The sequence below is a fragment of the Lagenorhynchus albirostris genome, chromosome 14, assembly GCF_949774975.1.
Source record: "Lagenorhynchus albirostris chromosome 14, mLagAlb1.1, whole genome shotgun sequence".
In the NCBI taxonomy this organism is placed as follows: Eukaryota; Metazoa; Chordata; class Mammalia; order Artiodactyla; family Delphinidae; genus Lagenorhynchus; species Lagenorhynchus albirostris.
In genome coordinates, this window is record NC_083108.1 from 39,231,326 (window position 1) to 39,244,634 (window position 13,309).

The 13,309-nt window shown below is 39.8% G+C and overlaps 1 protein-coding gene across 22 annotated transcripts in view; it reads right to left on the reverse strand.

The window, feature by feature from the left end:
- Positions 1-13,309, reverse strand: part of DTNA (dystrobrevin alpha) — a 396,589-nt gene that overhangs the window by 76,764 nt on the left and 306,516 nt on the right. For all 22 annotated transcript variants that reach the window (XM_060121882.1, XM_060121881.1, XM_060121878.1 and 19 more), the window contains one exon: positions 4,858-4,943. In XM_060121882.1, coding sequence (XP_059977865.1) covers positions 4,858-4,943 — 86 coding nt within the window. The remainder of the gene's footprint in view (positions 1-4,857; positions 4,944-13,309) is intronic.

Sequence of the window (13,309 nt, forward strand, 5' to 3'; positions counted from 1 at the left end):
TATGGTACAGAAATGTTATCTGTTTTTATTATTAATTTTATATCACACTTTTCTGCCATTTACCTTGTATGTTTAGACTTTGCCTCTCCAATAGGACTGTTCTATAAGGTTCTAAATCATAGTCTAAATTACCTTTGTGTTTCCTGCAGCACCTTACAATGATACTTCAGAAGGACTTACATTCATTGATTTATTAAACTAAAATTAACTTGGCACCTAATAAACATGAAATTGTGCTAAGCAATGGTTATACAGAAAAATCAGGACATAGTTCTTGCCCTCTGGGAGGTCCCAGTCTATTGGGGATGACAGAGATGTGGTTGCATCCTGGATGACACGACATCATGTACGGTGACAAGGTGGTGTGAGTACAGGAGTGGTAGGGTGTACAGGGTGCAGCAGGAGCTCAGAGAGAGGGTTCCTAGAGCGAGGATTGAGTCAGGGAAGATTTCCTTACAAAGGGGACTTCTAGGCCAAGTATAAAGAACTATCAGTAATGAAGGAGGTACTGAAGAATTAAAGACAGGCCAGCAAGTTAGAAATATTACCCTGGAGGTAAGCTTGGAGGCCGAACAACCTGTTCAGTAATAGAAACTCAGGAAATACAAGGTGTTTGCCATGAACAAGCCCTCCCCAGAAGCTTTAGAATAGCACCTGACTTTCCAGGCTTATTGCACTGGATTCAGAATTCCTTAAGATCCTTAACAGCCTATAATCAGACCAAAACCAGTTTGACAGAAACAGAATATATTATATTAGGTCCGTTTATGTACAGGTAGCTATGTCCCACACCTGCAGGGTGCGCCCTCACACTCTCTGCTGCCTGGGGTACCTGATGAACACCCTGCATATTGGTTCCTGGTGGACCTGAGTACTGGAAATTGGGATGCAACCTAGGGGTTGTTGTCCCTTTTAAAGTATTTAAAGCAGCTTTTAAAACTCAGCTTTAAAATTTCTGCTGTTTTCTACTTTTTTGCTTTTTAAAATTTCTAAATTATTTTCAGCCAACTATTCTTGCCCTGTGTTCTCCAACATGAAGGGACTAGGTGGAATGAACTAAATCTCTTTCATTCCTATGCACAAAAATAGAAAAACTGCCAACAAGCGTAGTTGGCATATTGGCGTAAAGTGAATTAGAATTTAAAGAAGGAAAATCCCAGGACATTCCATATCCTTTCATTTTATTTTTCTTATTATAAAGGCAATGCTTATTATAAAATCATTACTCCGCCTGTTTTATGATTAAATGCAAGCCAGCAAAAGAAGGCGAAAGAAAACCCACAATTCCACTTACCAAGGGTCAACCACGGTAAATGGGAGTGTTTCCTTAATTTCTCTTTCTGATTTTTCATTGTTGATGTATAGGAATGCCAGAGATTTCTGTGCATTAATTTTGTATCCTGCAACCTTACCAAATTCACTGATTAGTTCTAGTAGCTTTCTGGTGTCATCTTTAGGATTTTCTATGTATAGTATCATGTCATCTGCAAACAGTGACAGTTTTACTTCTTTTTAAATTTGTATTCCTTTTATTTCTTTTTCTTCTAATTGCCGCGGCTAGGAGTTTCAAAACTATGTTGACTACGAGTTGTGAGAGTGGACATCCTTGTCTTGTTCCTGATCTTAGTGGAAATGCTTTCAGTTTTTCACCATTGAGCATGATGCTTGCTGTGGAGGGGAAGCTGGGACAAAGTGAGAGAGTGGCATGGACATATATACACTACCGAATGTAAAATAGATAGCTAGTGGGAAGCAGCCGCGTAGCACAGGGAGATCAGCTCGGTGCTTTGCGACGACCTAGAGGGGTGGGATAGGGAGGGTGGGAAGGAGGCTCAAGAGGGAGGGGATATGGGGATATATGTATGCATATGGCTGATTCACTTTGCTGTACAACAGAAACTAACACAGTATTGTGAAGCAATTATACTCCAATAAAGGTCTATTAAAAAAAAAGTCAAAAAAAAAAAAGTCAACCATGGCTGTCTGTGGGTGGATTTGCCCATATTTATTTGTTCATTCAGCCAATGAACATTGTTCATTCTGTTTGAACAATTCAATTTGTTCATTCAATCACTGAAATATTGGTGACTAAGGATACTCATTTCTGATTAACATTTTGGAGAGGTTCTTCCAACCAAACTGCTTTTAGCTAAATTGTTTTGGGCCAAATTGCTTTCAACTGACTTACCTTGAAATCATTAAAACTACCTTTCTGGGATTAACTATATAGTGACTCCTCATTCAGAGAACTGGGGCACATTCAGGTCTGCTGCTCTGCCAGAAGGTACCGTGAAATGTCATGATCACACAGTCTGTTTCTCTACAGAATTTGTGACTCTCTGAAGCTTATTTCTGCACACTGGAGAACAGTTTCTTTCCAGTGGGACTCGTGCATTTGTGACTTCTTTCACTGAGCTGCAGAGGATTGACTTTGGCCCCTGGAAAGCATGCACGCTTTGCTCACTGATCGTGGGTATTTGGTGAATGATGGGATGGGGTGAGAAAACAGCACTGGAGCAGTTACACTGTTTGCTTTGAAATCCCAGACTTGTGGGAGAACTTTGAGGGATTTGACAAGTGGTAAAGATCTGCTCGAACACTTAGTTAAATCTTGAATTTTGTAACTGTGCTGATGTCATTTGTTGCTTACCTGACAACCATCCCCTTCAGCTTTACTGGCCCCAAATTTCATCCTGGGCTATGGGAAAGCAGTGGCCCTTCTCAGCCCAGGAGGTTAGAATGACTGGAACACTCCCTGACCATCAGGGGCACTCCTTTCCTGTTAGCAGTGGTTGATGTAGTAATTGGTCTGTGATGCCACCCTGGCCATGAGATGTAAGGGCTGGGGGCCTCTGGAGTGGGTGTGACTCCTGAAATTGCTGTACCCCCTTTTACCTTCAGGAGAAGGATAAAATCTGACACAGAGGAGAGCTGAGTGGAAAGATGGAAAGCACCTGGGGCCTTGATGGTCAGCATGAACCTGGTTAGTGAAACGCTCTGAGGAGTTGTGAAGCGCAGAAAACTGGTTTTCTCAGTTTTCCTCAAACTTATTTTATTAAGGGACCCTTTTCTCCAAGTACCTAACATTGAATAAGTATTTGGAAATGTTTCTTAAGACTTTGGAAAAAACCTTTACCTACTGTCCTCAGCGTAAGTGGCCAAGGGTGACATGGGGTCAGTAGGCAAGGCCCTCAGGAGTTTCTTCTTCTGCCCTGGTTCATTTTGCTAAACTTTCTCTTCCCAGCCTAACCCTGAAGGAAATGCTTTAGGGATTACTCTAAGTTATTTTTTTTTAAAGAACATTGTTTCTGCCACCTTCTAATTTAGCTGTTATCCTCAATCAAGTACTGAGGTAGATGTCTTTAAAGTTTTACATCTTTCAGGCTAACTGAAGAGAGACTAAACTGGACCTTGTAGGGTCTGCTTGGGCTTCTCTGAAACTTGAGTGCACTTGGCTGGTCCATGAAAGGAGGTTCCTGGGAGTGAGGGAAGATGTGTGGTTATGTGGGGTTCCCCTTATCTACTGCTCCAATGACATAACTCTTCTTGGAACATGTCTGGGGAAATTCCAAAGGAATAAAGGTCCCCCTCCACCCCGACCCCGGTATCCTTCTTTATTCTTCCTCTGTTAGTGCATCAAGAAGCAAGAGATTACATTCAGCAGCGGACAGGCAGCAGGTGACAAAAGAGCCAAAAGGCTGTGAGTCATGGAGGCCTGCAGCCAACAGGAACCCTACAGGTACCTAACAAAGTCCCCAAGTTTAGGATGGAGAAGGAAGTTGAGGACTAAAGAAGTGAAGTGATTTCCACAGAATAATCAGCAAATTAGTCACACAGCTGGGCCTGCAACCTGGGACTCCCAATTCCCACGACAGTGCTCTTTGTCATACGGCATTATAACTCAGACTCATAATATTTAGGGGAAGGGAGAGGGTTACATGGCAACTTCTTTTCAAAACAGCCACCTATACATGATTTTAAACTAGTTAGAAATGAAAATGCTTGCCCGCTATACACCCACTCTAGGCCTACTGAACCAAAAATTCTGGAAATGAGACCCAGAAATCCATTTTTTTTTAAAGCCCTCCAGGTGACTCCATATACACTAAAATTTGAAAACCACTGGTGTACGGGGAAAAAGTCAGGGTTCAATTCCTGGTACCATCTGTGATTAACTCTCTATGTCTCAGCTTCTTTACCTAAAACATGTGAACAAATCAGAAAACTCTCACTTTTGTTGGTTAAAAAACTACCACATTTAGTGACAAAATGTACACAAAAGGCCCATAATCACTCAACACTCTAGCTATCATGTCTTTATTGGCATCAGTTAATTCTCAGTTTATAGTTTCTGTACATAATTCCTATGCCTACACTCTGGCAATGTCTACTTTGGAAACTTTGGAGTGTCCAGTGATTTGAACAGCATTGGTGGAGAAGAATGAGGAATTGTGCCGGGAACTTTGGCTTGAGATGATCGAGAAACGGAAGGTTGCCCAACATGGTCTTCGTCTCCCTACGGTGATGGACTTATGCCTGTGAGGCAGTTCTACAGTAAATGAATGTGAAAGAATGTATATCTTACTTTAGTATCATGAACAGTCTAACTGGTGATCCTCAACAGGTTATAAAAAATAATAATCCATACGTAGAAGGAAAACATTCATTTCATTGACATTAATCTAATATGAAAACATTTCTACGACAAAATCCAAGGATCAACGAAGATTATATTTCAAACAACTCTCATAGAATGAGGAAAGTCACAAATGGTCAGGGGGACCTGGCAGGAATGGGGTAGAGGAAAACGTGGTATACAGGAGGGGTAAGCAAACAGAGGTGCAGAGAATAACTTACATCTTAATTTGTCCATGATCTTCCCTCCACACAATGTGGCTAAAGCCATTTTGACAGCAAATACTGAAATTTTACCATGGCCTTCCCTGTTTAATGATGATAGAAAAAAAGAGATGTCATGTGAAGAACGTCCAATAACACAGTCTGACATTTTCTGTTCTGTAGAAACCATAGGACAACAGAGCTGCATGCATTACGTGAACATATCCATTTTAAAAAAGGTTATGAATACATTTCAACACGTTTCTGAAAAACTCCTCTAGTCAATGTTTCCTTTTTTCAAGAGATTGCAGAATCTTTAAGTTATTCTTTGTCTATGCCCCTTGCTCAAAGCATAGACTGGTAGCCATAGAAATATGTGCTATTTACCTGAAGATGAAAATTATAGAACATTCTTTTCACTTTGGGTTTCATAAAATAATTTTATGTGTGATGATGCCACAGTTTCTGTAATTTATTTAAACAAGGCTTCAGAAAAATCTTAAGTTGTGTGTGTCAGGTAATTCCTGAATTTTAAAAGGGTTAGGGTTAATATGGAGACGTTTTCATCACACTTTTTTTTTCAACAATCATTTCCTACCCACAAGCCAACTGTCCTTAAAAGTGATATATTTACTTTTCAAAGGGAGTTGGTATTTTAAAGGGGCAAAAGTAAGAGCTCTTTTGAATAGTTCTCCTACCTAAATGACATGAGAGCAGCCAAATCTTTGTTGATTCAAGAGGTATAACTAACTTGTCCTTCACAAAATGTGATATAAAGGGCATTCTATAAGAAGTAGAATATTTCTGCTAAATGATTTTTCCAGCTGGAATAAACTGTTTATTATATCCTTGGAACCAGAAGTGTATCATATTAGTAATTCATTTCTTTGGTGGTTGCTACTCTTAAGAATGATCAAAAGAGTTATTTAAAATAATAATGTAGCTGAAAGGTAAGTAGAGTCTGTATTGACAAGGGTTTAGTATATAGAATAAGTAATTTATATGAATAAATTCAGATATCTGACATATTAGAAGAATAAGACATCATAAATTATTGTCTTTGTTCCTTACTAGACTCCAGAGAGGAATCATTTGTTATTCATCTTTGTTGCTGTCATTCTTAGCATAGTGCCTAGAAGGCAGCTAGGCAGAATGCAAAACTGACCCAGTCTTATATGCTAGTGACTATCCTGTTTATATTTCTAGGCCTAAGCAGCAGACTTACATAATTACATATTAGAAATCTTCACTTGGATACCCTGCATCAAACCAAGTATATTCAAAGTAGAACTCATTATCTTTCAAAGCCCTCTCGCAATACTCTGACCAACTAAACTACTAACCTGCTCTTCCTCCTACAGTCCCTCTTCGGGTTGTCAGAATCACCATGTACCTAGTTACCCAGAAATGAATTTTTGGCAAGAAGTCACCCTTGATTTTTTGCTCTTCCTTAATTCACTACCAACCAAAGAAATGTTTGAGGTACTCAGATATACCCACTTCACTGTATATTAAACCCACTTCCTTCTTTCCCTTCCGACTGCCATGGCTTCTATCAGCTCTTGCTTTAACACTGTAATAACTTCTTTTTTTTTTTATAAATGTATTTATTTTATTTTTGTCTGCGTTGGGCCTTCGTTGCTGTGTGCGGGCTTTCTCTAGTTGCGGCGAGCGGGGGCTACTCTTCCTTGCGGTGTGCGGGCTTCTCATTGCGGTGGCTTCTCTTGTTGCTGAGCACGGGCTCCAGGTGTGCAGGCTTCAGTAGTTGCGGCATGTGGGCTCAGTAGTTGTGGCTCGCGGGCTCCAGAGTGCAGGCTCAGCAGCTGTGGCACACGGGCTCAGTTGCTCCAAGGCATGTGGGATCCTCCCGGACCAGGGCTCGAACCTGTGTCCTCTGCATTGGCAGGCAGACCCTTAACCAGCGTGCCACCAGGGAAGCCCTGTAATGACTTCTTAAATGATCTCTCTGCTTGCACACTCATATCACAGATCTGACCATGTTACAGTCAGAGCCCTGTATTCGCGGTTCTGCATCTGCGGATTTAAGCAACCGTGGGTGGATCTAGGGGTTGTCTGTAGGAGACTTGAGCATCCCCGGGTTTTGGTATCAGTAGGCGGTCCTGGAACCAAACCCCTGCAGATACCGAGGGATGATGGTACTTCATTATTTATAACCCTGTTGCCTCCGTTTGCCCGCGGGATATAGTTCTAACCTTATCTGTTTTCTCCAGGCTCATCTGCTACCATTTCTGTTGCACTCCACACCACAGTGCCCTGTCAGTGCCCTTCCCCCTATGCTCTGCTCAGGACTCTCCCACACATTCATGGAGTCTCAGCTCAATATCATCATTCACTCTGCTCCGAAAACAGTTCTTCCCCCGATGTGGAAGCAATCCCTCTTCCCTTTACTTTTACCTATTATTTGGCATCTGTCACTCACCTATCACCGAATGACCTTGATTTGTTTATTTACGTGTCTGCATGTATTTCGACTCCACACTGTGAGATCCTTGGGGGCAGAAATTATGTCCTCTCAATTAACTGAATTCCCAGTGCCTCACACTTTGTCTCACATAGCGTTAGTGAACAATAAATTCCTTATATTAATTAATGACTATTAATCATTATAATAGGTGCCCTAGAATTTTGATTAAGTGGTTCACTAATTTTGGGGCAGGTAGCTGTAATAAAAATGCAATGATTTTGTAAAAACCACCTCATTCAAAATTATTCCATATCCCCTGCATTCCCAATTGCACGGATAACTGGAAGTATCAATAACTTTATTTTAGGAAGTAATTAGCTTCTCTTCCTAAGCTGAAACATGGTTCAAGTAATAACAGGAGAGTCTACAAAGTGTGGAAGAATAGGAGTAATATAGTGATAAAGTAATCTTCAAAATGCAGAGAAATTGAAGAGTATTATATGTGAGACCTCAAGAGCAAATGCAAGTTTCTTTCAATGAGTCAGAGAGAACAATTTATTTTTATTTTTTATGCAGTTCACATTTTCAACATTTACTTTAGAGTAGTTTAAGATCTGTAAAACCCAGTGCTTTGAAATGGTCTGGGGTTAATTTCAGGATTAATTTCCATATTTTTTTCCACATCTTTATTGGAGTATAATTGCTTTACAATGTTGTGTTAATTTCTGCTGTACAACAAAGTGAATCAGCTATATGTATACATATATCCCCATATCCCCTCCCTCTTGAGCCTCCCCCCCACCCTTCCTATCCCACCCCCTAGGTGGTCACAAAGCATCGAGTTGATCTCCCTCTTCTATGCAGCAGCTTCCCACTAGCCATCCATTTTACATTTGGTAGTGTATATATGTCAATGTTACTCAGAGAGGACAATTTAATTCAAGAAAGAGGACAGACCACAGATGATGTTGGGACAGAGAGCTCTCCAGAGGATGAAATGATGATAGCTCACGGGTGAATTCTTAAACCTTAGCTTTTAATGCAGAAGGTCCTAGGGAGATTACCAGTCCTGTATTGTTGCTGGAAATGCAAGATTACTGCTATTAAACCCAAGAGTGGTTGTATCAGAGCTATTTTGCCAAATCAATATAATAAATCTAGATAAATCACCCAGTGGAGGGCGGCTCAATGAGAGTTTTGCAGGAACTGAAGGGTGAAATTAGGTCACTGGAATTTACTGGTATGTAAGCTACTATGTCAGATTGCAAATGTGACCCCTGTCACAAAGAAGGATTCAGGGGTATGCAGGAATGTACACCGTGGGAAGCACGCCAGTACCAGCGGAGTTCAGACCTTGCTCAGCCCTGGCACTGGATAAACCTTTAAGGAGTTGAATGAGTGAGTGGAGATGGTGGACTTGGCTATGGGGAATGGAGGCACCAAAGAGTTAAATACAAAGGGATCTTTTAAAAGAACATTTTCAGTAGATATAACAGGATGAAGAAAAGGGGTGGAAAGAGAAAGATTTTCTAAAGGTCTTTGACAAGGTTCCACACCAAAGGCCATTACTTAAACAAAGTCACCTTGGGATCAGGGTCCCTATTTTGTTGTGAAAAAAGAATTGGCATTGACACCTGAAGCAAAAATTAGGGAGAAGGTGGTACATCCCGAATGGAGAATGTAAGAGCTATTCTCATTAGGAATCTTCCTTAGTGGGGGCAGTTTGACTCATGAACAGTCAGTGAAATCTCCTAAGTATCTAAGAAGTGAAAAGTCAAGCTCTTGAGGATGGATAACAGGAAGCTCCTAGGAGTCTTGGGCAAACAAGCAGGAAAGCAGCATATTGTTCCAAAGTGAGTTCTGTACATGCAATGCCTCTAGGAGTAAAGTGGTTAAACGGCACATATGGAATGTCGGCACAATTCAGGAGGTAGACCCACCAGAGTGTGCTGAGGATGAAAAACGTAGATTGTCCCTAATGCTGCAGGGCAAATGGTGCTCCAAGAGGAGCACTAGAAAAAGTCTCCACGCTTGTCTTGCTTTTATGAAAAGCTACGGCCACAGCACACCTCCAATTTCATGTGTAGTTCAGATTGCCACCTCAAGAAACAACAGATGCCATATGATCCAGCAATCCCACTCCTGGACATGTACCCAGAAAAACTCTTAATTTGAAAAGATACATGCACCCCAATGTTCATAGCAGCACTATTCACAGTAGCCAAGACATGGAGTCAACATAAATGTCTGTCAACAGAGGAATGGATAAAGAAGGTATGGTACGTAGATACAATGGAATATTACTCAGCCACAAAAAAGAATGAAATAATGCCATTTGCAGCAACATGGATGGACCTAGAGATGATCATACTAAGTGAAGTAAGTCAGAAAGAGAAAGACAAATACCATATGACATCACTTTTATGTGGAACCTAAAAAAATGATACAAAGGAACTTATTTACAAAGCGGAAACAGACTCACAGACATAGAAAACAAACTTAGGGTTACCAAAGGGGAAGGAGGTGGGGGAGGGGTACAGTAGGAGTTTGGGATTAGCAGATACAAACTACTGTATATAAAATAGATAAACAACAAGGACCTACTGTATAGCACAGGGAACTATATTCAGTATCTTGTAATAAACCATATGGAAAAGATTATGAAAAAGAAATATATATATAAAACTGAATCAATTTGCTGTACACCAGAAACTAACACAACATTGTAAATCAACTATACTTCAATAAAAAAAGTAAATTAAAAAAAAAAGAAAGTGGCAACAGAGCCAAATGTGTTTGAGAGTACTGTCTGCAGTGTACAGTGTACACTGGATACAGCATACAGTGTAGCCATTAGAATCATCGACTTTTAGGGCAAGAGTGAGCCTTAGAATCAGTGATCAATGACATGACCACATAAGCTTTTATTTGCGAATGAAAGCTGCTAGTGTAAAAGGTACAGTAAAAGCTTTAAAAATAAGTTTACTACCAGCCTATCATTTTTATTAAAAAAATAATTTTACTTTTAAAGTAAAACAAAATTTTACTTATTTTAATGTTTTCTCTTTCAGTGTAGAGAGAGAACAAAAGGCATATACATATTTTACTCACTTCCCCCTCACTATTTGTTTTTTTGCATCATGAAATAGATTTTTTTTAAGCCAATTATCCTGAAGCTTTTGCCTTGGCAAATTTTACTTTCCTGTTCTAGCTCGACATCAAAATTACCCAATTAAATTGTTATCTTGGTATTTAATTAACACCTAAAAGGATATTTAAGAGAACCAGCAAATTATCAAAGGTAGAAACTAAAATTGCTTCACTAATCAATGTTTCTTTAAATTGTTAATTTCCTTTTATACCTTGTTTGCTCATTCTGAAAAATTTCAAATTTTCCTACAGGATATCTGATTGAAAATGGGAAAAGGAAAGCACTTACCCTTTGGTTAAATATATATATATATATATGGAGACTGGTAGAGTGTCTGTCTTAAAAACATGCATTACTTCAAAGTTTGACTCATCATCACAGAAAATGAGTAACTGCTTTACGCTGGGCTTTTTCCATGACTATACAAAGAGACAAACTGACTTCTTTTAACTAAGATACTACTTTTAGGGAAAAGTTGTCTGGGAAGGAAAATCTACTTTTGACAAGAAAGAAAAAGAACAAATAGATACTAATAGGTCTGGGATGGTAGGCTGAAGTTGGAACTGTACAAATTTAATAAACAAGAAACCTCAATTAAATAGTCAGGAGGCCAGCAGGGGGCGCTCTCCTGCCCTGCGATGATAACAGAGCCCAACCGGAAAAAGAAAGACTCCTTTCCTGGGAAGAACTCAGCCAATGAAAAGCCATGGACTCCTTGTTTACTACAGCCCTCCCAACTTCCTTTCCCCCTCTATAAAAGTGCTCTCCTTGCCTTGCCCTGTGGGGACTCTCCAGGATTGCAGACCCTGAATAGCAATTCCTTGTTGATCCCGAATAAACCCTTTATTCTCCCCTTTCTGGAGAAATAACTGGTAGTCTATTTGCTTTAGGTCAACAGAAACAGAATATAAAATTTCTCCAAGTTCCCAAGAGAGTTCCCTGTTTGAAATTACAGAACCCCAGGACAAATATCAAGTCCCTGAAAGTGAGATTGAATCCTGACCGATTCTGTTTTGAACAGGCTCAAGGAATTATTTCTCTATTTAAGAATACTAAAACCAGGAGTTCTTCTCTTACCAACATATTTTACCAAAGCATTTGGAAAGCATTTATGATAAGCAAAGGCCCAGCACTCACACTTGGGTTTCTCACACACTTTGGTGGCTTAATTCACTGGGAGAACTGCTTCCTCCTCTGTCTTCCACAACATGCCTCTGTCATAACACGTTTCTCCTCTGGGAATTATTTTGTTCATATGGAACACACATTTATTAACTCAATAAATATTTATTAGCAATGCCTCAGAAGTGGGGCATATAAAGATGAATAAGACGTGGCTCCTACCCTCCAAATTTGCCCATCATCTACTTGGGAGAAGGAGTCAAAACTAGTTAATTTTAATACAACACATTTTAAGGGCAGAGTCCATGTCTTACTCAACTATCATCCCCAGTCTATCGTAGCACCTAGAACATAGCGAGTTCTTAATACATGTTAGTTAAATTAATGAATGCACAAGTTGAAATGTTCTGATTTACCACTTAAGTTTTATACTGAGCAATACTAAGTTTTGAGGAAAACTACAAAGGTTAACTTAATGGCCCTTCATATTAGATGGTGCAGTCATGTGAGACGTTGAATTTAGAAGGGATCACAGACATAATTACTCTTGTTTTGGGGAGACTAAAGTTAACATGTGAACACATAGAAATAAATCCCTTATTTGGCCCTGGCATCGCTTTGGGCTCCCCATAATGTTAGCAAAACATCCAGGAAAATAATTCCTCATAGCACCGGGCCAGGTGAGTTTGCCAGGAGTTTGTCTAGAATGGAGAATGGAAGGGGCCAAATCTGTTGACATGTCTCCCTCTCTCCCATGAAATCCCACCTGCCACTCATCCAAAGTACATCTGACAGGAAGACGAGTGACATTACGGATGTTCCATTTATCTACAATTATGAAAATTCTTTGGAAAGAGCTTCCATTTTAGCAACATGTAGGGATCTTGGAACAAGGTACTTCCCACTAGCACAAAATTTTAGTGAGTAGAGAATGTGGACATCTTGGATTTAAGATGTGCTAAGAAAAAAATCACCAAGCCAAGTACATTTTAAAGAGGGAGGCAGCTACATAATAAAACGCCAAGAGAAGAACATTTGGTTTCGTGTGACTCTTCTCTTTTTCCTTCATTCTCACCCATCCATAGAGCCTCACATGTAAACAACACGTTTTGTTGGTGTATTTTGCAGTGCATATTCCATTGAACATCAGAATCATTTTTACAACTCAAAAGGCAGAAGGATTTTGGCAGAGTTCCAGGATTATTTCGTATCCATGCATCTGAAATAGTGCTGTGGTACCTTTCATCATGTCGGGGGCTCAGCAGTGGGATGGGATATTCAAATGGCTCAGCAAGGTTCAAGATGTCAAACAAAGAGGAAAATTCCAGAATTTTGTATTCTCTACGAAAGACTATTATACGATGGATTTGGAGCTCTGGATGGCTGTCATAAAACTGACTGTAAATCTACAGTGTAAAACGTGTTAAGTCCAAATAGCTCTTTCACATACACTCTGTCAAATATGTCTAAAGATCACAAACTGGAAAGGTTAGGAATGTGAGCATAATAATAATATCCTGTAATAAGCAGGGTAAGTCTGGGGGAAAAAAGCACATTAATTCTCATATAAAAAGATGAAACAGAAAGCGTGAATAGAGCTGAATTTAAACTGATGCCTGAAACAAAAGGATTGTCCCCCACTTGCCTCACCTAGTAGGAAGCTGTATGACCTGCAAATTATCTAACCTTTTTATGTCTCAGCTTCATCACTTACTCAACCTGAAAAATTATAATAATGTAACGCCAAACCAGTAAGATTATTGGCACACGGT